The 22,135-nt window shown below is 35.9% G+C and overlaps 1 protein-coding gene across 3 annotated transcripts; it reads right to left on the reverse strand.

Annotated features, from left to right (window-relative positions):
* Positions 1 to 256: 256 nt before the first annotated feature.
* LOC145609331 (uncharacterized) lies at positions 257 to 6,400 on the reverse strand. 3 transcript variants are annotated; one of them, XM_081664836.1, is made up of 5 exons: positions 6,260 to 6,400; positions 5,796 to 5,880; positions 5,461 to 5,611; positions 5,167 to 5,365; positions 257 to 575 (listed from the first exon to the last, which is right to left on the reverse strand). In XM_081664836.1, the coding sequence occupies exons 2-5, from the start codon at positions 5,873 to 5,875 to the stop codon at positions 457 to 459; spliced, it is 549 nt and encodes a 182-aa protein (XP_081520962.1). In that variant the 5' UTR covers positions 5,876 to 5,880; positions 6,260 to 6,400; the 3' UTR covers positions 257 to 456. The 3 variants fall into 3 exon arrangements, with proteins under 3 accessions (XP_081520962.1, XP_081520961.1, XP_081520963.1); XM_081664835.1 differs by having other exon boundaries at positions 5,796 to 5,891; XM_081664837.1 differs by lacking the exon at positions 5,796 to 5,880.
* Between the last annotated feature and the right edge of the window lie 15,735 nt (positions 6,401 to 22,135).

A 22,135-nucleotide genomic window follows, 5' to 3' on the forward strand; every position in this document is an offset into this window, starting at 1 on the left:
TCAAAGATCCGACATTGGTACTTAAAGCAAAATTAAAGAGTCAGAGTAATATAAGTTGAAAGGAAAAGGCAGAGGTCCATATATTATATATACTATATTGACAAGATAGTCAATATTATACTTAATAACGCAATTCATTTACATAAATTGGCTTCAATTTATAACACATTAACACACATTTAAACATAACGTTACCAAATTATGAATACACGCACGTTGTAATAAAGAGAAATATTGGACCCAAGGATTAAAATAGTTTAATCAAAGTCCAACACATTAAAATAAGTAGCTCACATCAAGTTTAACAACAGCACTAATACTTAGCACCATGAACATACATACTAGATAATGCAAACTCACATTAGAGTAAATAGTTTAAAATCCTTAAAATTTAATACGAAATATATTGTAATAATTACAACAGACGTTAACATGATATATTGTCAAGATTCCTCATCAGTCAACACAAATAAAGTGAGGACTGTGTCGACACAACAAGAGCCTTTCACCGGGTCCAGAGGTGGGATGAGCAACTACTTCTGGGCACATCTCACAGCCAAGTTTCCAGTTAACACCTGATATCCACATGAAAACGAGAAAATTAAGATCTAAGAACCAATGCACAATAATAACATCTAAGTATTAAGACGTTAAAAATTGTACATTCAATATCACAATAGGAGAAGATAAGGTAATAAAGCATTTACAAAATAACTAACTCGATGCATCTACAAGACCAATTGTTAAAGGTCAACACCAATTCTAAAGAAAATATTGATCAAGTCATGCAATATTTTGAAGTTAATAGCCGGAACATTCAACATGGATAGATTGAATTGATATCAAAAGCTACTCCATAAAATAAAAATTAAAATATACAAAGTGCTAGAATTGATTTTAAAACAAAAGGCAGGATACAGTAAAGTTTTAAAAGTAACTGCTAAAAAAAATAAAAAAATACAACCAGGCTATATAATTTCAAATAGAACTAAAACAACAATAGGATACAACAAATTTCCTTAGAGAAATACTAAAACAAAATTAACAATAAAAAAAGTAAATCAAATTACTACTTAGTTGTATATATGTACCAAAAAATAAAGTAAAACAAACAATACATAATCTACTTTGCAAAATTAAATTTTTTATGTAATCAATAAAAAGGGTTTCCAGTAGGGAAACAAACAGGCTACTTCCAATATAAGTGGGATAAAGGTTTACGAGAGTATTTCAAATTGGAATATCAAAACCTGGAATTTTCAAAGCAATAATAATTGAAATAATAATAAAATAGAATAAATAATAAATCCTAAACTCATCAAAGACAAATTAGTTATACCAAACTGTATCCATACCCTACGTTTTGATTAAGGGAAAGCACAGTAAATCATGATAGATAATGCCTTGAATGTGTGCCCACAAGTCTAGTAAAAGTTGCCAAGCATATCCTCTTGCCCTCAACAGCAGCTAATATATTCTAAGATTAAATATGGATAGTATAGTAACTGCTACTTGTGGAACAAATTCTCACTTATGCTTATTGCACTGATTTCTCAAAGGAAATCAAAAACATAAAACTTAATGAAAAATTACACGATCATTAATGATCACAATCTCGGAATGATAAATTAGTTTTCAAGAGCCAACACTTCACATCCTAAAAAATGACCTTTCCTACTAATAAGCATTCTCACTATGTAAACATGATTTTTTTTAAAAAAAAAATTGAGGAGCATTGAAACTTTAGAGATTTGGAAATTCTGCAAGAACCTCAACAGTTGAACCTCTACCGATTACAAAAATAACTTTACCTACTAAATAAAGCCATATACAGATACAAAAACACCTCTCTCCCTATATCTAATGATCTAATCTATAAGCAGGGAAGAGAAGCAATAAACAGAAAAAGGCATGCAATGCATCCAAGCTTTTAACACGTTTGTAAGTCATACCTAAAACCTAACATATGAGCTATGTGTCATATCTCAGATGTATGAAAAACAATAATTACTAATTAGTCCACCTGACTTTCAAAAAACAAGGGATGCCCTTGCCTCAAGATTCCAAATATTTTAAGCCCCTTAATGAAGAATAAAAGCAACAACAAATCTAGACCACGTGGACTCTTACTTCCTCCCATTCCTTCATAATAGGGTTAAAAGTCGAAAATCCCTGATAAGTGGTGATTATAGCCATTATTAGCCCCCTGATTCCTTTCGTTTTGACCACCTTTACTCCTTCATTCAGCATCTTTTACCTTAGTTATTGCTTAATTAATTCATATAAATGTTGTAGTAGTATATCCTATTATAATATTATTGCTTTATATACTTTAGCTTATATTGTTGAATTTTTATGACTTGGTAACATTTCTATTCTTTTAAACTTGTAGGTACACCTTTGGAGACATATATGACATAAAAATAGAGCCCTATGATAAATTAATATTGAGCGAGGCAATCATAGAATCGTGGATGCACAAGGGTTTGATTCAAATGGACATATATGCCAACCTACTAAACATTCTAGGGTAATTTGACTTGGAGGTGATAGCTATCTCAAGAGGTTTCTATCAAGCCACCTACTCAACATGCACAAACGGACGAGTAGAGAGGAGTTATGACCTAGGTTGCACGTAAACAGAAACGGTGAAATGGAGAAATTAGGAAATGGAAAATTCTCAATTGTAAGAAAAGGGAGACGAAATTTTTAAACTGTTAAAAAATATATTTGTAAGAAGCAAGTTTTGGAAAATATTTCTCCACAAATAAGACATTTATCTAGTAATTTTTACATATATAAAAAAAAACATACTTACAAAATTGAAATTTATAAAGATGTACTCTTGTTGGCTAGTCAGCCAATTACCCTCATCATTTAAAAAACAGTTATACCGCGCACACACACACACACACACACACACACACACAAAAACACTATTCATCGCATAGGTCTATACCAGCAAACTTTCTTCTCACAATTTAAAGAATAAAAAAAATTAAGTTAGCAACATATTTCTAACATAGCAGTTTTAATTAAGGCTGGAAAACGTTAATTGGGAGGACGAAATCGTTTCGAAGATGTTTCTAGGATAGAGTTCTTGCCCAAAACGAGTCAGCCATGGTCGATACTTAATCCAACATTTTGGAAGCATTACATGACTGATTTCTAGCATGTTCATGCAATAATTGTCATGCAACAGAGGTTATGGCATTTTAGGCAAGGTTACAGCAACCGTTGGACCATATAAGCTATGACACCATCAAAATGACCACCAAAACACTCCATAGACTTATCTTATTTAGTATTTAGATGTGTAAATTTTTTCCCTTCATATAAATACCAGAAAACCTTATTCCTCATTAGCTATTCTTCTTAAGAGAGGGAGGGTTGTAAAAGAGGAAGTAGGAAAGCTTGTTATCTTGGGGTTTGATTTTAGATATCAAGATTTAAAGACTCCTATTAATCTAAATGACTTCTTTTTACTCTCTCCTCTATGTATCTTTGTATCTTTCTTTATTTCTTTTATAAATGCTTAATTTACTTGTTCTGTTTATTTTCATTTATTCACATACTTTCTTAGTTTACTTCCTTTGAATTTGTTGACTTGTTCATATTGCTCCCTTAATCATAGAAATTATTTATGAACTTTTAATTGCTTTCTTTCTTGTTTTCAATAGTTTATGAGTAAGATTTTAGGATAAGGTTTGGATAACCTAGAGCATGTGTTAGATGGATTGATTATTATTTTCGCCCTTTCCCATTAATGACCTTAGACAATCTCCAATGGTAAGACTCAATTTTGAGTATTAAAATACAAGTTGAATTGTTTTTCACTCCCAATGGTAATACTCAACCCATTTCTCAATTTAGCAACTCATATGATTTATAATTTCCCAATGGTAAGACTCACATTTAAGTATACTTATGTCACTTTCCATTGGGCCCATCATATCCAATTATTTTCTTTTATCTTTTTTTATTTGAGGGGTTGTTGGCTTATTTATATTTTTAAAAAAGTTAAATAAATATAGAATTATTATAATATTAGTTAGGGCCCCACATTTTTTGTCAATTGAAACTCAAGTTGAACCTAATGGTATTCTTTGCAAAAAAAAAAATTCTCTCTCCTGAAAAATACTACTAGAGTCTCACCATTGGAGATGGTCTTATAATACTTTTTTGTAATTGGAATAAATCATCTTTACCCTCAAGACATCTAATGAATTACTCATAGTTAGTTAAAGTATTTAAGTTTACTACTTGCATGGTAGCTCAGAAGAGGGTTCAAGGGATTCTAGGTGCATTTATTTACTATGTTTGATCACTAATTAGTGAATCAATCACCAACACGAGGTTGGGTTAAGTAAGACATAGACTCACATAGTCCTATTAAGTTATAAGCCACCACATTCACAAGAGTGGGTGGTGTGAATTGATGAGATGCTAGGTGTTGTTCACATTGCCCTTTACATCGCTTAACATTTGGTTGGAAAATAGAAATAGTGGGGGAAATAGGTTCATTAACGTAAGTATGCTTATTTAGGGAGTACCTATTTTTTTTAGAGGATAATCTGGTTATTAGTTGGGAAGTCAAAGAATATTAGATAATAACTTAATGCATGCTAGTGGGAACATTATCATCTGGAGTTTGATGCTTGCTTAAAAGGTGACACTGATTCATATGCTTATTCCATGTGGACTTTACCCCGACCCACCCTACTAGCTACTAGCTATGAGGATATGTTAGGAAATTATCTTTTGCAAAGACATGTCGCCGATCACTCCAACTCCCGGATAATTTTCAATTACATAATACGTATAACACGAACTAGAGTAACCACAAGTTAAATCCAAAGCAGTACATGACTAGTAAGACAAACATTGAGCCCACTAAGAATAAGTCAGATCTAGCAGAACAACCTATCTCTAGAGAAAGATTTCCTGGTTTACTGGTTACCCTATTTAGAATGTTTATTGTTATAACAATCGGTTTACATTTTAAGATAGTGACCATCTTGTACTTAGATATGAAATAAAATAGCAGTTTTACCATTCTGATAGCATATGAACTAGATTGAGAGGTTAAATTGAAAAGTTAAATAGTGAAAACAAAAAAGGTCTTAAAATGACAATGCAATAAAGGGAGAGTTATTAAAAGCTCACCATCCAACACAGCATAATTAGATGGAATAATTTCATTTTTAGAATTCATCTTCAACTCAGCAAAGAACACCTTAGAGGAAAAATCGCCGGCTTTCAAGGGAGCTGACTTAGGCTTGGCAGTGAAGTTGCAATGAGCAAAAAAATCATAATCTCGAGCAAAACAGATATCGAGACAATCCATAAGTTCATAGTCTGTAAGCTGCAATGAGACAGGCCAACGATCATGTAAAGAACAAAAAACAAAACAACATAGACATAAGAATAAGTTACAGGTGTTGATTTGTTGGTACATACATTTTCTTGGTTAAATATTTTCAAGACAGCCTCAGCACAAGGTTTAATGCTGTCAATGCGGTCCTTTTCCAAAGCCATCAGATAACAGTCATCGCGTCCAGGAGGAAATTCATAAGGGGGATCCCAATCAGGTAAGAATGCCGAATAAGTCCTTCACCACCCACAATATTTATATTGTTAGTACAAATTTATAAACTTCGAGTTCAAAATGAGAAAATCCCAATTTATTTCTGAGATATACTTGTAAACAAACCAATTTCTATCTCACAACAAAAATCAATTTCTAGCTCAGTATTTAAAACGGAGAACCGAATACTATAAGAAATAAGGATTACTCTGAATTAATTTGTTCGAGCTCCGCATGCAATTGATCGAGTTTCTGATTCAAGGTAAGAATATCTAGCTCAGCAGCCATCCGACCTAGTTCCATCCTAACATTAAAGCAAACAAATTTGATTCAATTAGCAAAAGACATCCGCCCTAGTTCCATCCTAACATTAAATCAACCATATTCGATTCAATTAGAAAAAGACATCCGCTTTATTTCCATCCTAACATTAAATCAACCGAATTTGATTTAATTAGCAAATTAGGCTCATAATTTTAAGGAGAAAGGTTCAATTTCATAGTTCTCTATGAACAATTAGGCTAGAAAAATCACCTTAATAATTTTAACCTGTAATTCAAAAATCGAATTAAGAAAAACCCTAATTTGACTATACTGACATATACTTCTAAAGAGGGCAAACCCTACATTGTGAAATTGATTTTCGAAAATTACAAAAGGAAACAACATTACCTCAAAAGCTGCTTCAATGGAAACTCGATTTGGTGAAAAGGAGTAGCCTCAATGGAGATCAAGGAGTGCGCTTTTTTGGTGAAAAAGAGAGAAGTTTTTTTTCGGTGAATAAAAAGGAGCTTGGCTCAGCCCGGGGTTAAATTTCCCAGCACAGGGGAAATGTTGTCATTTCGGAGGGTTAAGTTGGTTTAATTTTTGTATTGAAATACACTATACGTATAATTATACAGCTATATACAGGGGCAATGTTGTCATTTTGGTGGGTTAAGTTGGTTTTATTTTTGTATTGAAATACAATATATATATATATATATATGGGAGGGATCCGGTGAGAATAGGCCCATATGTGAGAATTTGTACTTATATGAGAACTGATCTTAAATTTAGAACATCTGAGTACAAATTTAGAACATAAGAGTAAAAATTTAGAACATGTCACTTAAATTAAAATTTAGAACATATGAGTAATAATTTAGAACATCAGTGTGAATAATATGTTTAGAACATCTTATTTAAGAATTAGAACAAGTGATTAAATATTTATTAAAATTGCTTTATGAAATTTTAAACATGAGTAAAATTTAGAACATCTGATTTAAGATTATGAACATGTGAATAAAAATTTAGAACAATTGATATAGAATATAGAACATGTGAGTAAAAAATTTAGAATATGCGAGTAAAAAAATAGAACATACGCTTTAAAATCTGGAACATATAATTAAAAATCATCGAACACACGTTTTAAAATTTAGAACATATAAGTTAAAATTTTGGAACAAGTTTTTTAAAATTAATAATATCAAACTTAACTAATTTATGGTTTAGAACATGTGAGTACTAAATTATAACATTTGATTTAATTTATAACACCTAAGGAAAAGTTAAGAACATCAGATTTAAAATTTAGAACATAAGAGTTAAAATTTAGAACATAAAGAGTGTTCTCACATAAGAAAAATTCTCACATAAGACAAATTTTCACGAGAGCCTTTCCTAATATATATATATATATATATATATATATATATATAAAAGTCCTCTACCCGTTTGGCTTTGTGTTTCCCGTTCCTCATCTTCTCCAATAATAAAGTTAGGGTTAAATTAATTCTTGAATTGTAAAAATTAGGTTATACTGTAATATCGCAAGTAGTTAGGGTTCTATAATAACCAACGCCAGTCCTTCTAGTATTTGATTTATAATTTGTAGTGTTAAATTTTTTGGTTTTTTTTTTTTTTTCCAATTTGTCATTCAGCTTTCGATTTGTTGTGGAACCTGAAAAAAATAGTTGTAGTTTATGAAATTCAACAAGCTTATTAGATGCATAGTCAAAAAATTTATTGTTGATTAATTCAAATTCATCTTTCTGCTTGTATATGTATAAGGTAAAGTAATATGTCTTTTTATGTGTGAGATTTTTTTATTGAAGTTTTATTTTTTGATTTGATAAGATAACTGATAATTAAGGTGAAATTTTAACTGATTGCTTAGAACTAGTTGGGAATTGGGGTTGTTAGAATTTGATTGAAGGTTGTTAGAATTTGATTCAAGGTTGTTAGAATTGGGGTTGTTAGAACTAGAATTTGGTGAAATTTAACCGCCCAGGAGAGAAGGGGAAGGCCAGAAAAAGAAACCCCAGAGCAAAGCGACTAATGCAGTAGATGTTGGTAACACCCCAAACCGCCGGCAGGAACGTTTGCCGAGGGTACCGAGGACGGATTTGTCTCGGATCCTTGGAAAAACGCAGTCGGCTGGGGGCAGGACATATGAGCTCAGAAAGAGATCACTGAGCCGTCTCGTCGGTTTAGGGATGCAAGAGACTATCTTCGGCATAAGTAGCGTGAACGAATAGCCTATTCGGACACTGCCTCTACGCCATCAATGTCGGATGATTTCTTAAATCACATCTCCTCCAAGCATACCAGTACGGCTAGGACCAGCAGCAGTCAAGCTCATCGGACTCGAACTCCAGTCCCAGTTCCAATTCAACCATTTCAGTATCAAGTTCCTTATAATTTCAATACTTTTCTGCCGACTAACCCTGCTATACTCGGGCAGTATGGACAGTTCGGACAACCGTTCGACTAGACAGCTTATCTGGCCGGACCACAAGCTCAGCCGCAGCCAATTGATTGGCAAATGCGTATGTTAAATCTAGGAGACAAGCCGCCTCCGTTTTCTCAAGAGACCCTCGGCTCTCCTCAGCCTGCAAAGGTGAAAAGTATTCTAGTGGGTGCCTATGATGGTACGGGCAACCCGGAGGAGCACGTCACTTCGTACAGGTTTCTTATGTATTTACAATGTGTGGATGATGCCATTTGGTGTAGGTGCTTCCCGGCCACTCTCAAGGGTGTGGCGCAAGACTGGTTCAATAGTATGCCAGCCGGTGCATCAACTGCTTCACAACATTAAGCATGTTGTTCGTAGGAAACTTCTCCTACAATATTCCTCCAAGGAAGACGAGCCTTAATTTGGCTACGATCGTCCAAGGAAAGAATGAGGGGTTGCGTTCGTACGTCCAGAGATTCAATCAAGAGAAAGCCCAAATTCATAATCTGCCAGATGAGATGGCCTATTGTAGACACCTAAAAATGTCTCCCCAAAACCAAACCCGATGATGAACAACCTTTCACCGCTTTTATTGGTCGGGTTCAGTATTTAATCCCGAGAGTGCTTAAAAATCATATTTAATTAAATTCGTATTTCTGAATAGTCCATGGATCAGTCTTGATGTTTGGTAAAAGCATAGTTTTATTTTCAGCCCAAAACCTTTTTTATTCTATTGTTTTATTATTTATTTTTGGCCCAATTTTTTTTTTTTATTTCTTTTATTTATTTTCATTTTTTAGCCCAATATTAATAAATCTGAAAATGGCCCGAAATTATCAATCGGCACTTAAAATGCTGAACGAAATTAGGGTTTAAAAATGAATTTAGACGGGAAAACGGACATAAATCTCCCGCGTCACGACAGAAGTACACCGTGACACGAGAATCTCTCCCGTCCGACGGTAAGATTTCCCGTGTCACGGGAAATCTGCTGTGACACGGGTGCATTATGTGTCCTTTCCGCGTAAACCCTAACGCATTTTCTTTCCCCGTTTGCTAAAAATATCCCGCGTCCCACAAAACTGCACCGTGTCACAGGAATCTTTCCCGTCTGACGGTGGAGTTTCCCGTGTCACGGTACAGTTTACCGTGTCACGGGATAATTTTTAGGGTTTTTGTCATTTTAGGGTTCCGTGTGTTCCCTCAGCACATTTTTCCTATAAATACCCCCTCATTTCTGATGTACGGGGCATCAATCAGCTTTCTCATTTTCTCTTCTATGCTCTGGCCTAAACACTAGCCTACCCTTCTCTCTTTCAAAATACCTTCCTTAAGCACTCCAAGGAGTCCGTACTTTACCCGATGTTCTATCCTTAAACCACGGCGTGAAAGGTAGAACTGTTTGAGGGTTTGGCCCCAAATCAATTATATTCTATTTTAATTTAATTTAATTCCATTTTAATTATTGTTTAATTAATTTTCCTTGAAGTTACTAACGCGTTTATTGTTTTTATAGTAGCAAGCAAACAAAATCAAAGTAAGGAATCATGTTCCTTTTATTTCTATTATTTTTCTAACGATTTTTTTATATTGTTGGATTTATTGCTATATTGCTTCCATTATTAATGTTTATTTATTCTATATTTATTGATCACCATATTGCAAGTTAAAGGGAATATGTAATTGAAAATCACGCCTAATAAGATAATTTGGACAACTGATTTAGGTTCCTTTAATCTTGTTGTTTAATTAAGTGATCACGATATTTTAGAATTATATGTTGCATTAATATTAAACCAATTTAGCATAATAATAGTTTGGAGCGAATTGAATATTTTGTTTGTATGCCTTTGAGATCACAGGAACACTTTTCACTATAAGAATCGAGTAGAGGCCAATACGGGCGAATGTGACTCCATGACTCACTTCGTACCATCATCCCCGATCCTCCTTTCGTGATTCCGAACCATATGGAGTTAGTAATCTCATGGATTATGAATGGGGTGTAACCTTCATGGGTCAATCGTTGTTGCCTATCGTTGTCCCTTAATCGTGGTTGCCTTAAATGATCCGTGAACGGTTTACAAGTTCCTTAAAAAACTTGTTGGCGACTCCCTACTTTCCTTGTCCCTAATTGTTGTCCCTAATCGTATGTCAATTCCCACTTCCTATGAGCGCCAAGCATACTCACAACATGTTTTTACGTAGGCGCACTTCGAGCGACGCCTACACCTATTCAGAATTTCTCCGGGGATTAAGGCATAATGGTTTCAAATTTGACTTGGTCCTCAAAAAGGTTCGGACATACGCAGGCATTCTGCGGGAAGCCGAAGCTTATATAGAGGTGGCAGACTTCTGTTCTCTCACAAAAGCTGAAGTACCGGCCAAGGGGGTTGAGAAGAAGCAAACTTCTCAGCAAGACTCGGCCGGGAAAAAGAAAGAAGGGAAGAACAAGAGAAAGGAAGTCTGGGTAGCCGACGGCCTAGAAACCAAGTTAAAGAACCTAAAGGCGTACGAGCCCTAGTATGAGTTCAATACGGATTGTTATTCGACATTGATGGAGATCAAAGATAAGTTCGAGTTTGAGAAGCCCACGCCATTGAGACACTTGAAGGAGTTATGTCTTTGTCGTGTGCAATTACTAGATATATAATTGGATCAAATTATGGAGATAATTAAGTCCAGACATTTGGGTCGTCGTTTTGCCATAGCTAGAGGTACTTACGATCTTTGAACTAGTAAAATAGGCCAAAGCCCAATTGGACGGATCCTATAAGATCACACAAAGGGGCTAGATCGAGCACCCATCATGGGCCTCATCACTCTAGGTGGCCGGCCATATGGAGGAATAAGGAGGGATTTGGGCTTCGTGCACTAGTCTAGTTATAATGAGATTATAAATAGACTAGGTGCCTAGGTTTGCAAGTAAGCAATTTACTGATCTTTTGATCAAACCCGAATTAGCAAACACGAAACCCAACCCCTCTCATACTCCTCTCTCTCACGGCTCTCTCCTCCTCCTCGGCACACAGTGGTGTCTCGTGGTGGTGGTGGTGGTGGTGGTGGTTCGGTTCCTAAAAGGTGGTGATCTCGGTTTTCCTCAATCACTCGACCAATCTAGTATTGGTGGACGGCTCGTTCGAATCTCGTGGACTAAGTAGAGGAGCAACACTTAGGGCTCTATTCTCTCCCTGATTTGCCTGTCGAATAGCTTCGTGGAATTCACGTTTCAAAGGAATGATTATGTGTCTTGTGTGTTATGCATGCGATTCTTGGTTTAGGTGCTTTATGAATTTGATTCATGTTATTTCCGCTACGTAGTACCTATAAACTCCTACAGTGGTATCAGTTAGCCTCTTGCATGAACGCACTAGATCATAATAATACGATTATTTGATGTCCACGTTAATTTTATAATCAATTAAGAGGGAGAAATTAATTTAATTATGGTTCAATTGTTATAATTAATGTGATTAAACTTTTGGAATAGATTAAATACGATTTAATTATGCTCAAATAGCCATGAAGAGGACCGAATTATGCCCTAGAATGTTCGAAAATTTCGAACCCTAACCCAAATTTATTCAAAAATTCGAACCTTATTAGCCTTAAAAATATGATTTTTGATGCTTATTTTGGTTGATTACGTTTTAAATTTGTTTCATAATTTTAATTTGATTGATTTATGCATAAAAATGTTTTATGTATGATCATAGATTTAATTTTAAAGGTTAGAATTAAATTGGGATTAATTTTATGATAAACCCTAAATTTTAAAGTTGAATATGATTTAATTTTAATTTTGGACTGATTTAATTTAATTAGGATAAATGTTATTTTAATTAAATTAAAAACTCAAAAAAAAAAAATTTAAGGTCGGCAACTGCGGCTGGGTGGCGCAGCGACGGCGGCTGCCGACCAGGTGCTGGTCCAAGAGGGAGGGGAAGGGGAGGGCGGCTGTCTTGGTGGCTGAGGCAGCAGCTGTGCAAGCGTTGCACGCTGCTGCCGTGGCTGCCTCTGCTGCTGTTTGCCCAGCCACCATGGCCAGCAACCGTGCAGTTGCAGTTTTTCAAAAAAAAAAAAATCTGTTTTAAAATTATTTCAAGATAATTACAAACTATTTTGGGATAAAATTAGTTTTATTTTGGATAAAATCGTTTTATTTTGGATAGAATCAAATTTTCAAAAGGTTGTTATATTAGATATTATCCATATTTAAGTTGTTAAATTGGTAATTATCCTAAATTAAAGTGGTTAATTTTGGATAAGATTGATTAGGATATTCTGAGCATATTCCAAAAGGATAATAATTGATTTAAATAATGTGATTATTCCATAATTAGATTAGGATGTAATTGATTTTAAAATTATTTGATTGGCTAATAATTAGGATAGAATCTCCTAAATTATTTAGGATAATCATGGAAGATTAAATATGATTTATCTTTCTAGATTAAAATATGATTTGATTCTATCTCATGACTAAATTAAATATATGATATTTTATTAACCGTCATGAATAGTATATGATATTATCTAATTATGATTAAAAATATAAGATATTTTAGGAAATGCGTTGACTTTATTATGAACATTCGATGTTGTAGCTTAGACAAGCATGTTGAGTGATTTATTATATGACACTTTTATAATATATGATATTATGTTGCTATATATAGACTAGTATGGCCCATAGATTCTTAAATACGATCTGCGTATCGTGATATATTTTTGTAATCTAAATACGGTCTGCGTACCGTTAAGTATTTTTATAACTTTTATTTAATGTAAATATAATAGTTATTTAAATAGTGTTAGTTCAAAGAAGCCCATGAAGTGGAGGCCCAAAGAAGCAAGGTGGATGAAGATCCATGATGATTCAAGTGGGAGCATTTTTCATTTCTAGTTTTCTTAGGACTAAGGGGCCATACTATGTCATGCTTTATTGCATTAGTTGATTATGCATGTTAGATTTTATTTATGTTAATTGATGATGCGCTAGAGGTCACTAAATAAATCACAACATAATAAATCTAGGTCCCAGTAATATTGAGGCAGCTTTTCCAATTAAAAACCCGACGAAACCTTCGATCTTTTATGATGGATTGGCCTCAGCAGAGTGTCATATTATATCTTGGGGAAGTGGAGGTAGATCACCTTCTACACTTTTAATTGGTTATACTCAACAAGGTTACCTAAAGATCAATTTAGAACCTTGAAGCTAAGGGTAATAATTAAAAATGTGATGGTTAATTATTCAACCAAGAGTTATAAGAGTTGTAATCAGTAAAGAGTTTACTCACCTTGAAAATGTAATGGTTAATGGTAGGGCCTCAGTCCGGTCAATTATTGCACAAATAAAGGATCTTGGAATCACTTAAAATTCAATTGGGATCATTTAATTATTGAATAAAGTGTTTTAAAGTTACCAAATGAATGTGTTTTATGGTACTTTAATTTATTAAACATAATTATTAAACTTTGCCTTTTTTTGACATAGATGGGTAGCCGTAATAACAATGACAACAACGTTTACAATCTTCGACCATTCATTGAGAAGGATAGGTTGACAGGGGAAAACTTTTCCAACTAGGAAAGAATGCTAAGGCTTGTTCTGAAATCTGAAGGTAGGGAGGATGTCATTGATACCCCATTGCCAGGACCTCTGCCAAAAAATCCTACTGCGGCAGAGATCAAGAAGCATAAGGAAGCTCATGATAGAGCTATGCTTATCACTTGCTTAATGATTGCTACCATGGAGCCTAGTCTTCAAAAGCGTTTTGAGGACCAGGATGCCTACTCAATCATGGAAGAACTCAAAGCTATGTTTAAGAAACAAGCTAGAGTTGAAAGGTATGAGCTCCATCTTGAGATTCTGGATTGTCGAATGGAGAAGGGTACCACAGTTCATGATCATGTTTTCAAAATGATCGGCCTAATTCAAAGCATGGAAAAACTGGGGTACCCATATAGTGATGATTTGGCAATAGACATCATTCTCCACTTACTTCCAGAAAGTTTCAACCAGTTTATCATCAATTCTCTCCATCAATTCTCATCAAGAATTACTTAATTCTTTCTCTCTCTCTTTCTCTCTCTTTCTAAACTAGCTTTTACACACAATATTCCGCATTCACAAGACTTAGAATCATCTAGCCAAGTTCGAAGTTGCCTTCGCCCTAGACGTGCAAGGTTGATATTTTCTGAGGGTTTGGTCCAAATCTAGTCAAAACTTTATTTAATTTGATTTTAATTTAATTCTTTGATTATTCTTTATTATTTTCATTGAAGTTTACTAACTTGTGTATTTTGTTATTAGAAAGAGGTACAAGGCTTCAAAGTAAGTAGATTAGCTTACTCTCTATTTCTTTCACAATGTAGAAAGCATGTTTAATTATGTTTAATTCCTAGTATCATGTTAGGATGTTTTTATTGCTTTCTAGTATCATGTTTAGGGTGCCTTTTATTATTTCTAATATCATGTTATCATGTTAGTACCATGTTAGGTTTAAAGCTTTGATCTTTAATGCTTAGTGACATGCTAGGATTTGTTATTAATCTTGTTAGTATCATGCCTAGGATCTTGCTATTATAGTTAAGCTTTATTATGCCTTATCGTGATTATTATTATTATTATAATTATTATGATTATTATGATTTTGCTTATTATTATGTTGCTTGTATTATTTATATTATTATTATTGCTTGATCACGCCTTTTATGCATGATAAAGGGAATTTGTACTTGAAATCACGCTTAATAAGATATTTAATAATTTGGTTTAGGCTAATGTGATTTTAATTCAAGTGATCACCAATAATAGTTTTATTTGTGCATTAATATTCAACCAACATAGATTAAACAGGTTAGGGTCAATCTAATGTTTGCATGTTAGTCGAAAAGCGCACATGAATACGAGTAGAACAAAGTAGAGGCCTATTTTATAGGGCGGGTCCTTTCTTTTGTAGATTGGATTCGTACTATCATCCCCGAACCCTGTTTGGTTCAAGACCTTATGGAGTTGACGATCTCTTAGATCGTTTTTGGGTTTACAAGTTCCTAAAACTTGTTGGCGACTCTTTTGCTCTAGCTTTCTTCCCTTTGGAACGCCACAATACTTTAGTGTATGATCACAGTGGGGTTCAAGTTTGGGATCATAATGCTTGAAATATTCCCTACAGTTTTTTGGCGACTCCACTGGGTATTTAAATTCCTGAAATTTATTTTGGCAATTATTTAGAATGAGCGGATGAGACTCGAAAAATTCTAAGTATTTCATGTGCGTAATTTTGATTAACATTATTGTCATATGCATAAAAAGGTCCTCATTGGATAGACCAATGAGTCAAAAACATAGGATTTTTACACGTAGGAAATTTGAGAAATTTCTTTCACAACTAGAATCGGAATAATGCTGCGAAATCTGGAAAAGTCTAAGAACACAGATACCTGCTGAGGCATGTAGGAACTAGTGTCTAGAACACAGGGCTTGTCGCCTAGCGACAGTTCTGTCGCTTGGCGTTAGGGGTTCTTTTGTGGCGACAGTCCCTGTAGTCTGGCGCCAAGTTCTTCCAATACCGAGCCAGAACTCTGCCTTCTTGTTTTGACCATTTCTAGTGCTGTTGGCTCGATTCTACTTCCTGATTGAGTTCTTTTCTCACTTTTCTGAAACCCATATGTGTTCTACATATGGACATAACCCTCTGGGGGTTCATGCTTCACCTACCCAATTGAACGCTCCTGGCAAAAACGGGTACATGCAAGTTGTGAATCCACCAAACCATGGAAGCAAGTTTTTAACTTGCGGGGTCCCATCCATACGCGCCAACCCTTTACGGTTAGGCTTCCGCGCGATGCATCTGGACTCATAACCATGGACCCTCTTTGACTTAACCCATATCCTTGAACTTTAGAGAATTAGAGCCATGGTTAGGTTGCAAACTCATTGCATCATATTGTGACTATATGAACTACTTGTGCATCCTTGTTTGTGCATACTATATATGTGTTAACCGTTTGTTTGACTTGTGTTTAAGACTAAATAAATTGACTAATGACTAAAAGGACTTTGTCTAATTAATCAATTAATTAATTTCAAATTAATTAAAGGCTAATAAATTAATCAACTTGACTTAGTACGACTTTAGGCATGTCCATTTATAGTAAAACTACTGGAAACAGTCCAGATTAATGTTCCAGCAATGGCACAGAAATCTGGGCTGTGGCACCTCTGTTTAGTGTCTGTCGCCTGGCGACAGTTCTGTCGTCTGGCGACAGGCTTTAAACAGTGGCGACAGTTCTGTCGTTTTAGCGACAGTCCAGTTTCTTGCTCGAGTCATCACGACGAATCTAATTAAACAGTCTACTAATCAGTTCATCAGTTTATTAATGATTCAAACCATGTTCAAGTCTTTAATTGAGTCTAGGCACTTAAAGTCCCATGGTCATACACTAGAGTCAAAGCATGTCACTCACACACACTTATAAAGCACACACATAACATGTTTGTCACACCATGACCATGTCTAGAGAGTCTTGCATGCGTGTTTTCCGTCATTTTTTTTAGGGGGTTAAGTCGGATATTAATCCTCCAATTAAGAAACTCATTAAAACTACCCCTGAAACATGCACCCTATTTTTACTTTTTTCTCTTTATTTTTAATTTTTTTAAACCATAAGGTCAAAATCAATTAGAGTCGGGTTAAAAACAAATATGGTTTAACTTACAGCGCTTGGACAAGAAAGGAAGGGCGTTTAATCAAGGACAACACTTTCGTTATAGTCTTACTTTTTGACAAACCAATCGGTAGGAAAAGGAAAGCTAAGAAGATAATGGCTAGTCAAGAAGAACTTAATGAAGTCAAGGGAGAGGTAGCCAACTTGGCTGAGATATTGAAAAACTTAACCCTGCAAATGAATGACCCTGTGAAACAACAGCAAATGGACCTAATCCAGGAAAGCTTGGGCAAATTGTCCAACAACTTTAGATTCCAAGGGATTAGCTCATAAGGGGTCTCGGTGGATAAGGACCTTCTCCCGCAGAAGTTCAATGCCAACGACATCCCTAAATTTAAGCCTATGGATAACCCTTACTTTCATTTAAGAGCATTTGAAACTGTAATGAACATTAAGGGTATAGACAAGAAAGCCTTTCATTCTGTATTTTCTTTGTCTTTAGAAGCTGTATGTCAACTGTGGTAAGACCTCTAGTTGGGAATCTATTGTAAGTGCTTTTATTGAAAGATATAAATGCAATATTCAAGTTGAAACTAATCATAGAGAACTTGAAATTCTAAAGCAAAAAGAAAATGAAGGCTTCACTTCCTTCTTTAATAAATGGAGGGAGACCACTGCAAAAATGGTTGAAGTACCTAGTGAAAAAGAGTCTGTCAGGATGTTCATTAAGAACCTCCAAGAGAAATACTCTAAGCATCTTAGGTACCAAAGTAATTTGCACACCTTTAAGGCCGTCTATGATATTGGTATCAATATTGAAGACGACCTAGCCAAACAAAAAGCTGCTAACAATAACTCCAACAATGGCTGGAAGGGTAAGAAGAACGACAATCCTTCTTCTTCTACATCCACCCACTCAAATAACGTTAGCACCTTTAATTTGAATGAAGTCCTAGCTATGAACAATAACCAAGGACAAAATAAACCATTTAGGAAGAACTATACTCCTATTGGTATTAGTTATGACACCGCGTTTGACCGTTTACATGCAAAAGGTCTTATAACTCCTATTGGACCATTTGGGGACCCACCTGTCGAAAGGAGAACGGCTAGCTGGAACCCAAATGCACACTGTAAGTATCATCAAGGCAGGGGCCATCCTACGGAAAATTGTTGGAGGCTAAAAGAAGCCATCCAAGATTTGATTGATAGTAACAAACTTCCATTGCCCCTGTAAGCAAGAAGCAAGCATCAACACCGCACCACTGTCGGATTCCTTGGCCATTTATGACAAAGAAAATCAAGTGGACCCATCTAGTCTCATAGAACCTATTGGGACCATTGAAGAAGAAATCTTCGAAGATGCCATTGACTCTTATGAACAAGAACCTGCGACTAGGCAGGACGTATACGCATTAACACTACTTTTGGCTGAAGTGCACAAATTACTGTTCCAAACCAAGGAGATTCTAAGAGAGAGAAACGAGATGCTCAAGAGTAGACCTCCACCCAAGGAGAAAAAACCTTTCTCTCTCCAAGTAATTGACACTCCCAAGAAGAGTAATAAACTTTATACTCCAATTGGGACGTCATATGCTAACATGTTCAAAATGCTCTCCGAGAATGGTAAAATCCAACCTCTCGAACCGAGACCATTTGAGTCACTAAAGAGGACAGACAGGTATTACTGTTCATACCATCAATTAGGCGGACATACAATAGAGAATTGTTTTAAATTCAAAGATTTGGTTCAACGACTGATTGATGACAAGAAACTGGTCCAACTCCCACAAGATGCCACAATCAATGGAGTGTGGGACAGTGATGATGAGGATGTCTACCTCAAAGATATCGAAGAGACTCCTCTATCAACAATATACCCTGTAAGTGACATTTGGGACGAAGAAGATTCGCCCATAGATGTCCTCACCAGGTCCGGGAGAATGCAACCTCCCATTTCAACACAACCCATGCCCACCATTCAACAAGTTCCCATACCAATCATAGAAGACAACGATGTTGTCAAACAACTAAAAAAGACTAAGGTCGAAATGAATGTATGGAAACTCTTAGCCACATCCTGAGAACATAGGGTTGCAGTTATGGATGCTTTGACTAAGGTAGACATAGATTCGGACACCACTCCTGAGGGACTAGCTAACTTCCTCACGAGTGATCTTCCAAGTCCAATCAACTTGGTCACTTTTTCGGATAAGGACTTACCACCGGAAGGTGACAAGCACAACAAGGCTCTTAACCTCACGGTAATATGTAAGAGGATGAATGTTCCTATGACCCTTGTGGATAATGGGTCGGCAATCAATGTTTGTCCACTTAGGACCGCAAGAATGTTAGGCATAAGAGATGAGGATTTGTCCCCATCAACTCAAGGAATAAGAGCCTATGATAACTCACGCCGTCAAGCATTAGGAACAATTACTATGAACATAACGACGGGAGCAATTGAACATGCCACTACGTTCCAAGTAGTGGACATTAAAGCATCCTTCAACTTGCTATTGGGACGCCCTTGGCTTCATGATTTAAAGGCCGTCCCTTAATCTCTTCACTAACAAGTGAAAGCCATAGTTGGAGGAATACCAATCACCATCGATGCCTCATCTATGAGGATCAAAACAGTGGAGAACCCACTAATCAATGTAGAACATGATGAAAATGATGAAGATTTGTGGGGCTTTAACGAAGTGGTCTCCTTAATAGAGGAAGATGAGAGGACCCCTCTTCATTACGACCTCCACTCAAACATGGTAACTAATGTTATTCTAAGAAAACAAGGACACTTTCCTGGAATGACTCTAGGAAAGAAGAAAGGAATAGCTAAGCATATGGGATTACCTGGCCTCCCTAAGTTGGATACTTTCGGACTTGGTTTTGAACCAACTCGCGAAGATCTTAAGCGAGCCCAGGAAAAGTCGAGAGCACGAAGGAATGCTCGTACACAAAAGAAGGAAATACCCATGGATCAATATCCTCTCACTCTAAATGGACAATTTATAAGAGAAGGAGAGGATTACCCCTGTCATGAATTTCCTGAACCTTTCGTTGTAAATGGCATAAGACAACCAGGGTTCGAGATCTTTTTGGATTGTTATTTCCTAGATGAGATCCCAACTCCAATTCAAAAGGAGAAAGCACCCCCTTGCTTTGACTTTAATGTCATGGGACTCCTCTTTGGAAGAGAAAAGAATGAGCCAAGATATGTGGAAGACAATTCTTCACTCATTCAAACAGTCCTTCAAGGTGAAAACTTTGATCCATCGAAATTCATCACTCCAATAGAAGACCAAGAGCGAGGATGGTGCAAAACAGTGAAGGTGACCACTACAAATGGAAGGAAGATTTCAGTAACCACGGGACAAGGGCCAATGTTCGAAGCATCGTCTGAGTTAGAGTCCGAGTCAGAGTCTTCCCCTATCGAGTCTTCCAAATCTTTAGTTGTAGCACCCCCACCTTCTATTTCTACTCCTAGGATAGTTAGCAATCAAGTCCCAACGGACATTTCTTTATTTGATGTAATGATTTTCGAATTCAATAATATGTCTTCTTCCCCTTATTCCTCTTGTTTTTCTTTAACTAAAGATGACGAGCATTGCTTAACTAATGATGAAAATGACAAAGAAATAATTAAAGAAATGGAAACACTTGAAAACAAAACACCAATAATTGAGGATACAGAAACGGTTGACATCTCAAAAGATCCAACCATTAAAAGAGAAGTTAAAATCGGACTAACACTAAGTAAAGATGAAAGAACCGATTTAATTAATCTACTTAAAGAATTTATTGATGTATTCGCTTGGTCATATGAAGAAGATATGCCAGGCATTAATAGGGAGATAGCTCAACACACAATACCATTAATTCCAGGAATGAAACCTGTAAAACAAATGTTACGTCGAATGAAACCCGATGTAGCTCTAAAAATAAAAGAAGAAGTACAAAAACAAATAACTGCAGGTTTTATTAGGGTATCTAAATACCCCGAATGGGTCGCCAATGTCGTCCCAGTTCCGAAAAAAGATGGTAGAGTTCGAATGTGTGTCGACTATCGAGATCTAAATAAGGCAAGTCCAAAGGACGACTTCCCTTTACCACACGATATTTTGGTAGATAACACAGCAAATCACGCGCTTCTCTCATTTATGGATGGATACGCAGGATACAACCAAATTCTCATGGCCGAAGAAGACATGGAAAAGACAACATTCATAACACCTTGGGGTACTTACTGTTACACGGTAATGCCATTCGGGTTGAAAAACGCGGGTGCTACTTACCAACGAGCAGCGACTGCCCTACTCCATGACATGATGCATAAAGAAGTGGAGGTTTATGTAGATGATATGATTGTAAAATCTAAAGACCGTCCAGGACACCCAATAGCCTTAAAAAAGTTCTTTGAAAGGCTAAGAAAGTATAACATGAGGTTAAACCCCTCTACATGTGCTTTCGGAGTAACCTCAGGAAAGCTCTTGGGATATGTCATAAGCTCTAGAGGAATAGAGATAGACCCAACCAAGATTAAGGCAATCATGTCCATGCCACCGCCCAAAACCAAAAATCAAATTCGGGGATTCATTGGCCGGTTGCAATACATAAGTAGGTTCATATCCACGCTAACCACAATATGCGAACCAATATTCAAGAAAATCAAGAAAAATGTGCCAGTTATATGGGACGATGAGTGTCAAAAAGCCTTTGAAAAGATCAAAGCCTATCTCTCAAATCCTCCTGTATTAGCCCCAGCACTCCCAGGAATACCTCTAAGGTTATACTTAACCGTTACAAAAGAAACAATGGGAGCCATGCTTGCGCAAGAGGTAGAAGATAATGAAAATTCCATATACTACCTAAGTAAGAAAATGCTCGAGTATGAGACACGCTATACGCCACTAGAAAAGTTGTGCCTCGCATTGGACTGGGCCACAACTAAATTAAGGCATTACATGCTCGTACATACGGTTTATGTAGTATCACGAATGGATCCCCTCAAATATCTATTTGAAAGATCTACACTTAACGGGCGTATCTCAAGGTGGATAGTTAACTTAGCCCAATTTGATATAAGATTCATGCCTCAAAAGGCAATCAAAGGATCAGTGGTATCGGATTTTCTAGCAGATTTCCCA

Source organism: Chenopodium album, chromosome 23, assembly GCF_948465745.1.
Source record: "Chenopodium album chromosome 23, dcCheAlbu1.1, whole genome shotgun sequence".
NCBI classification, from domain to species: domain Eukaryota; kingdom Viridiplantae; phylum Streptophyta; class Magnoliopsida; order Caryophyllales; family Amaranthaceae; genus Chenopodium; species Chenopodium album.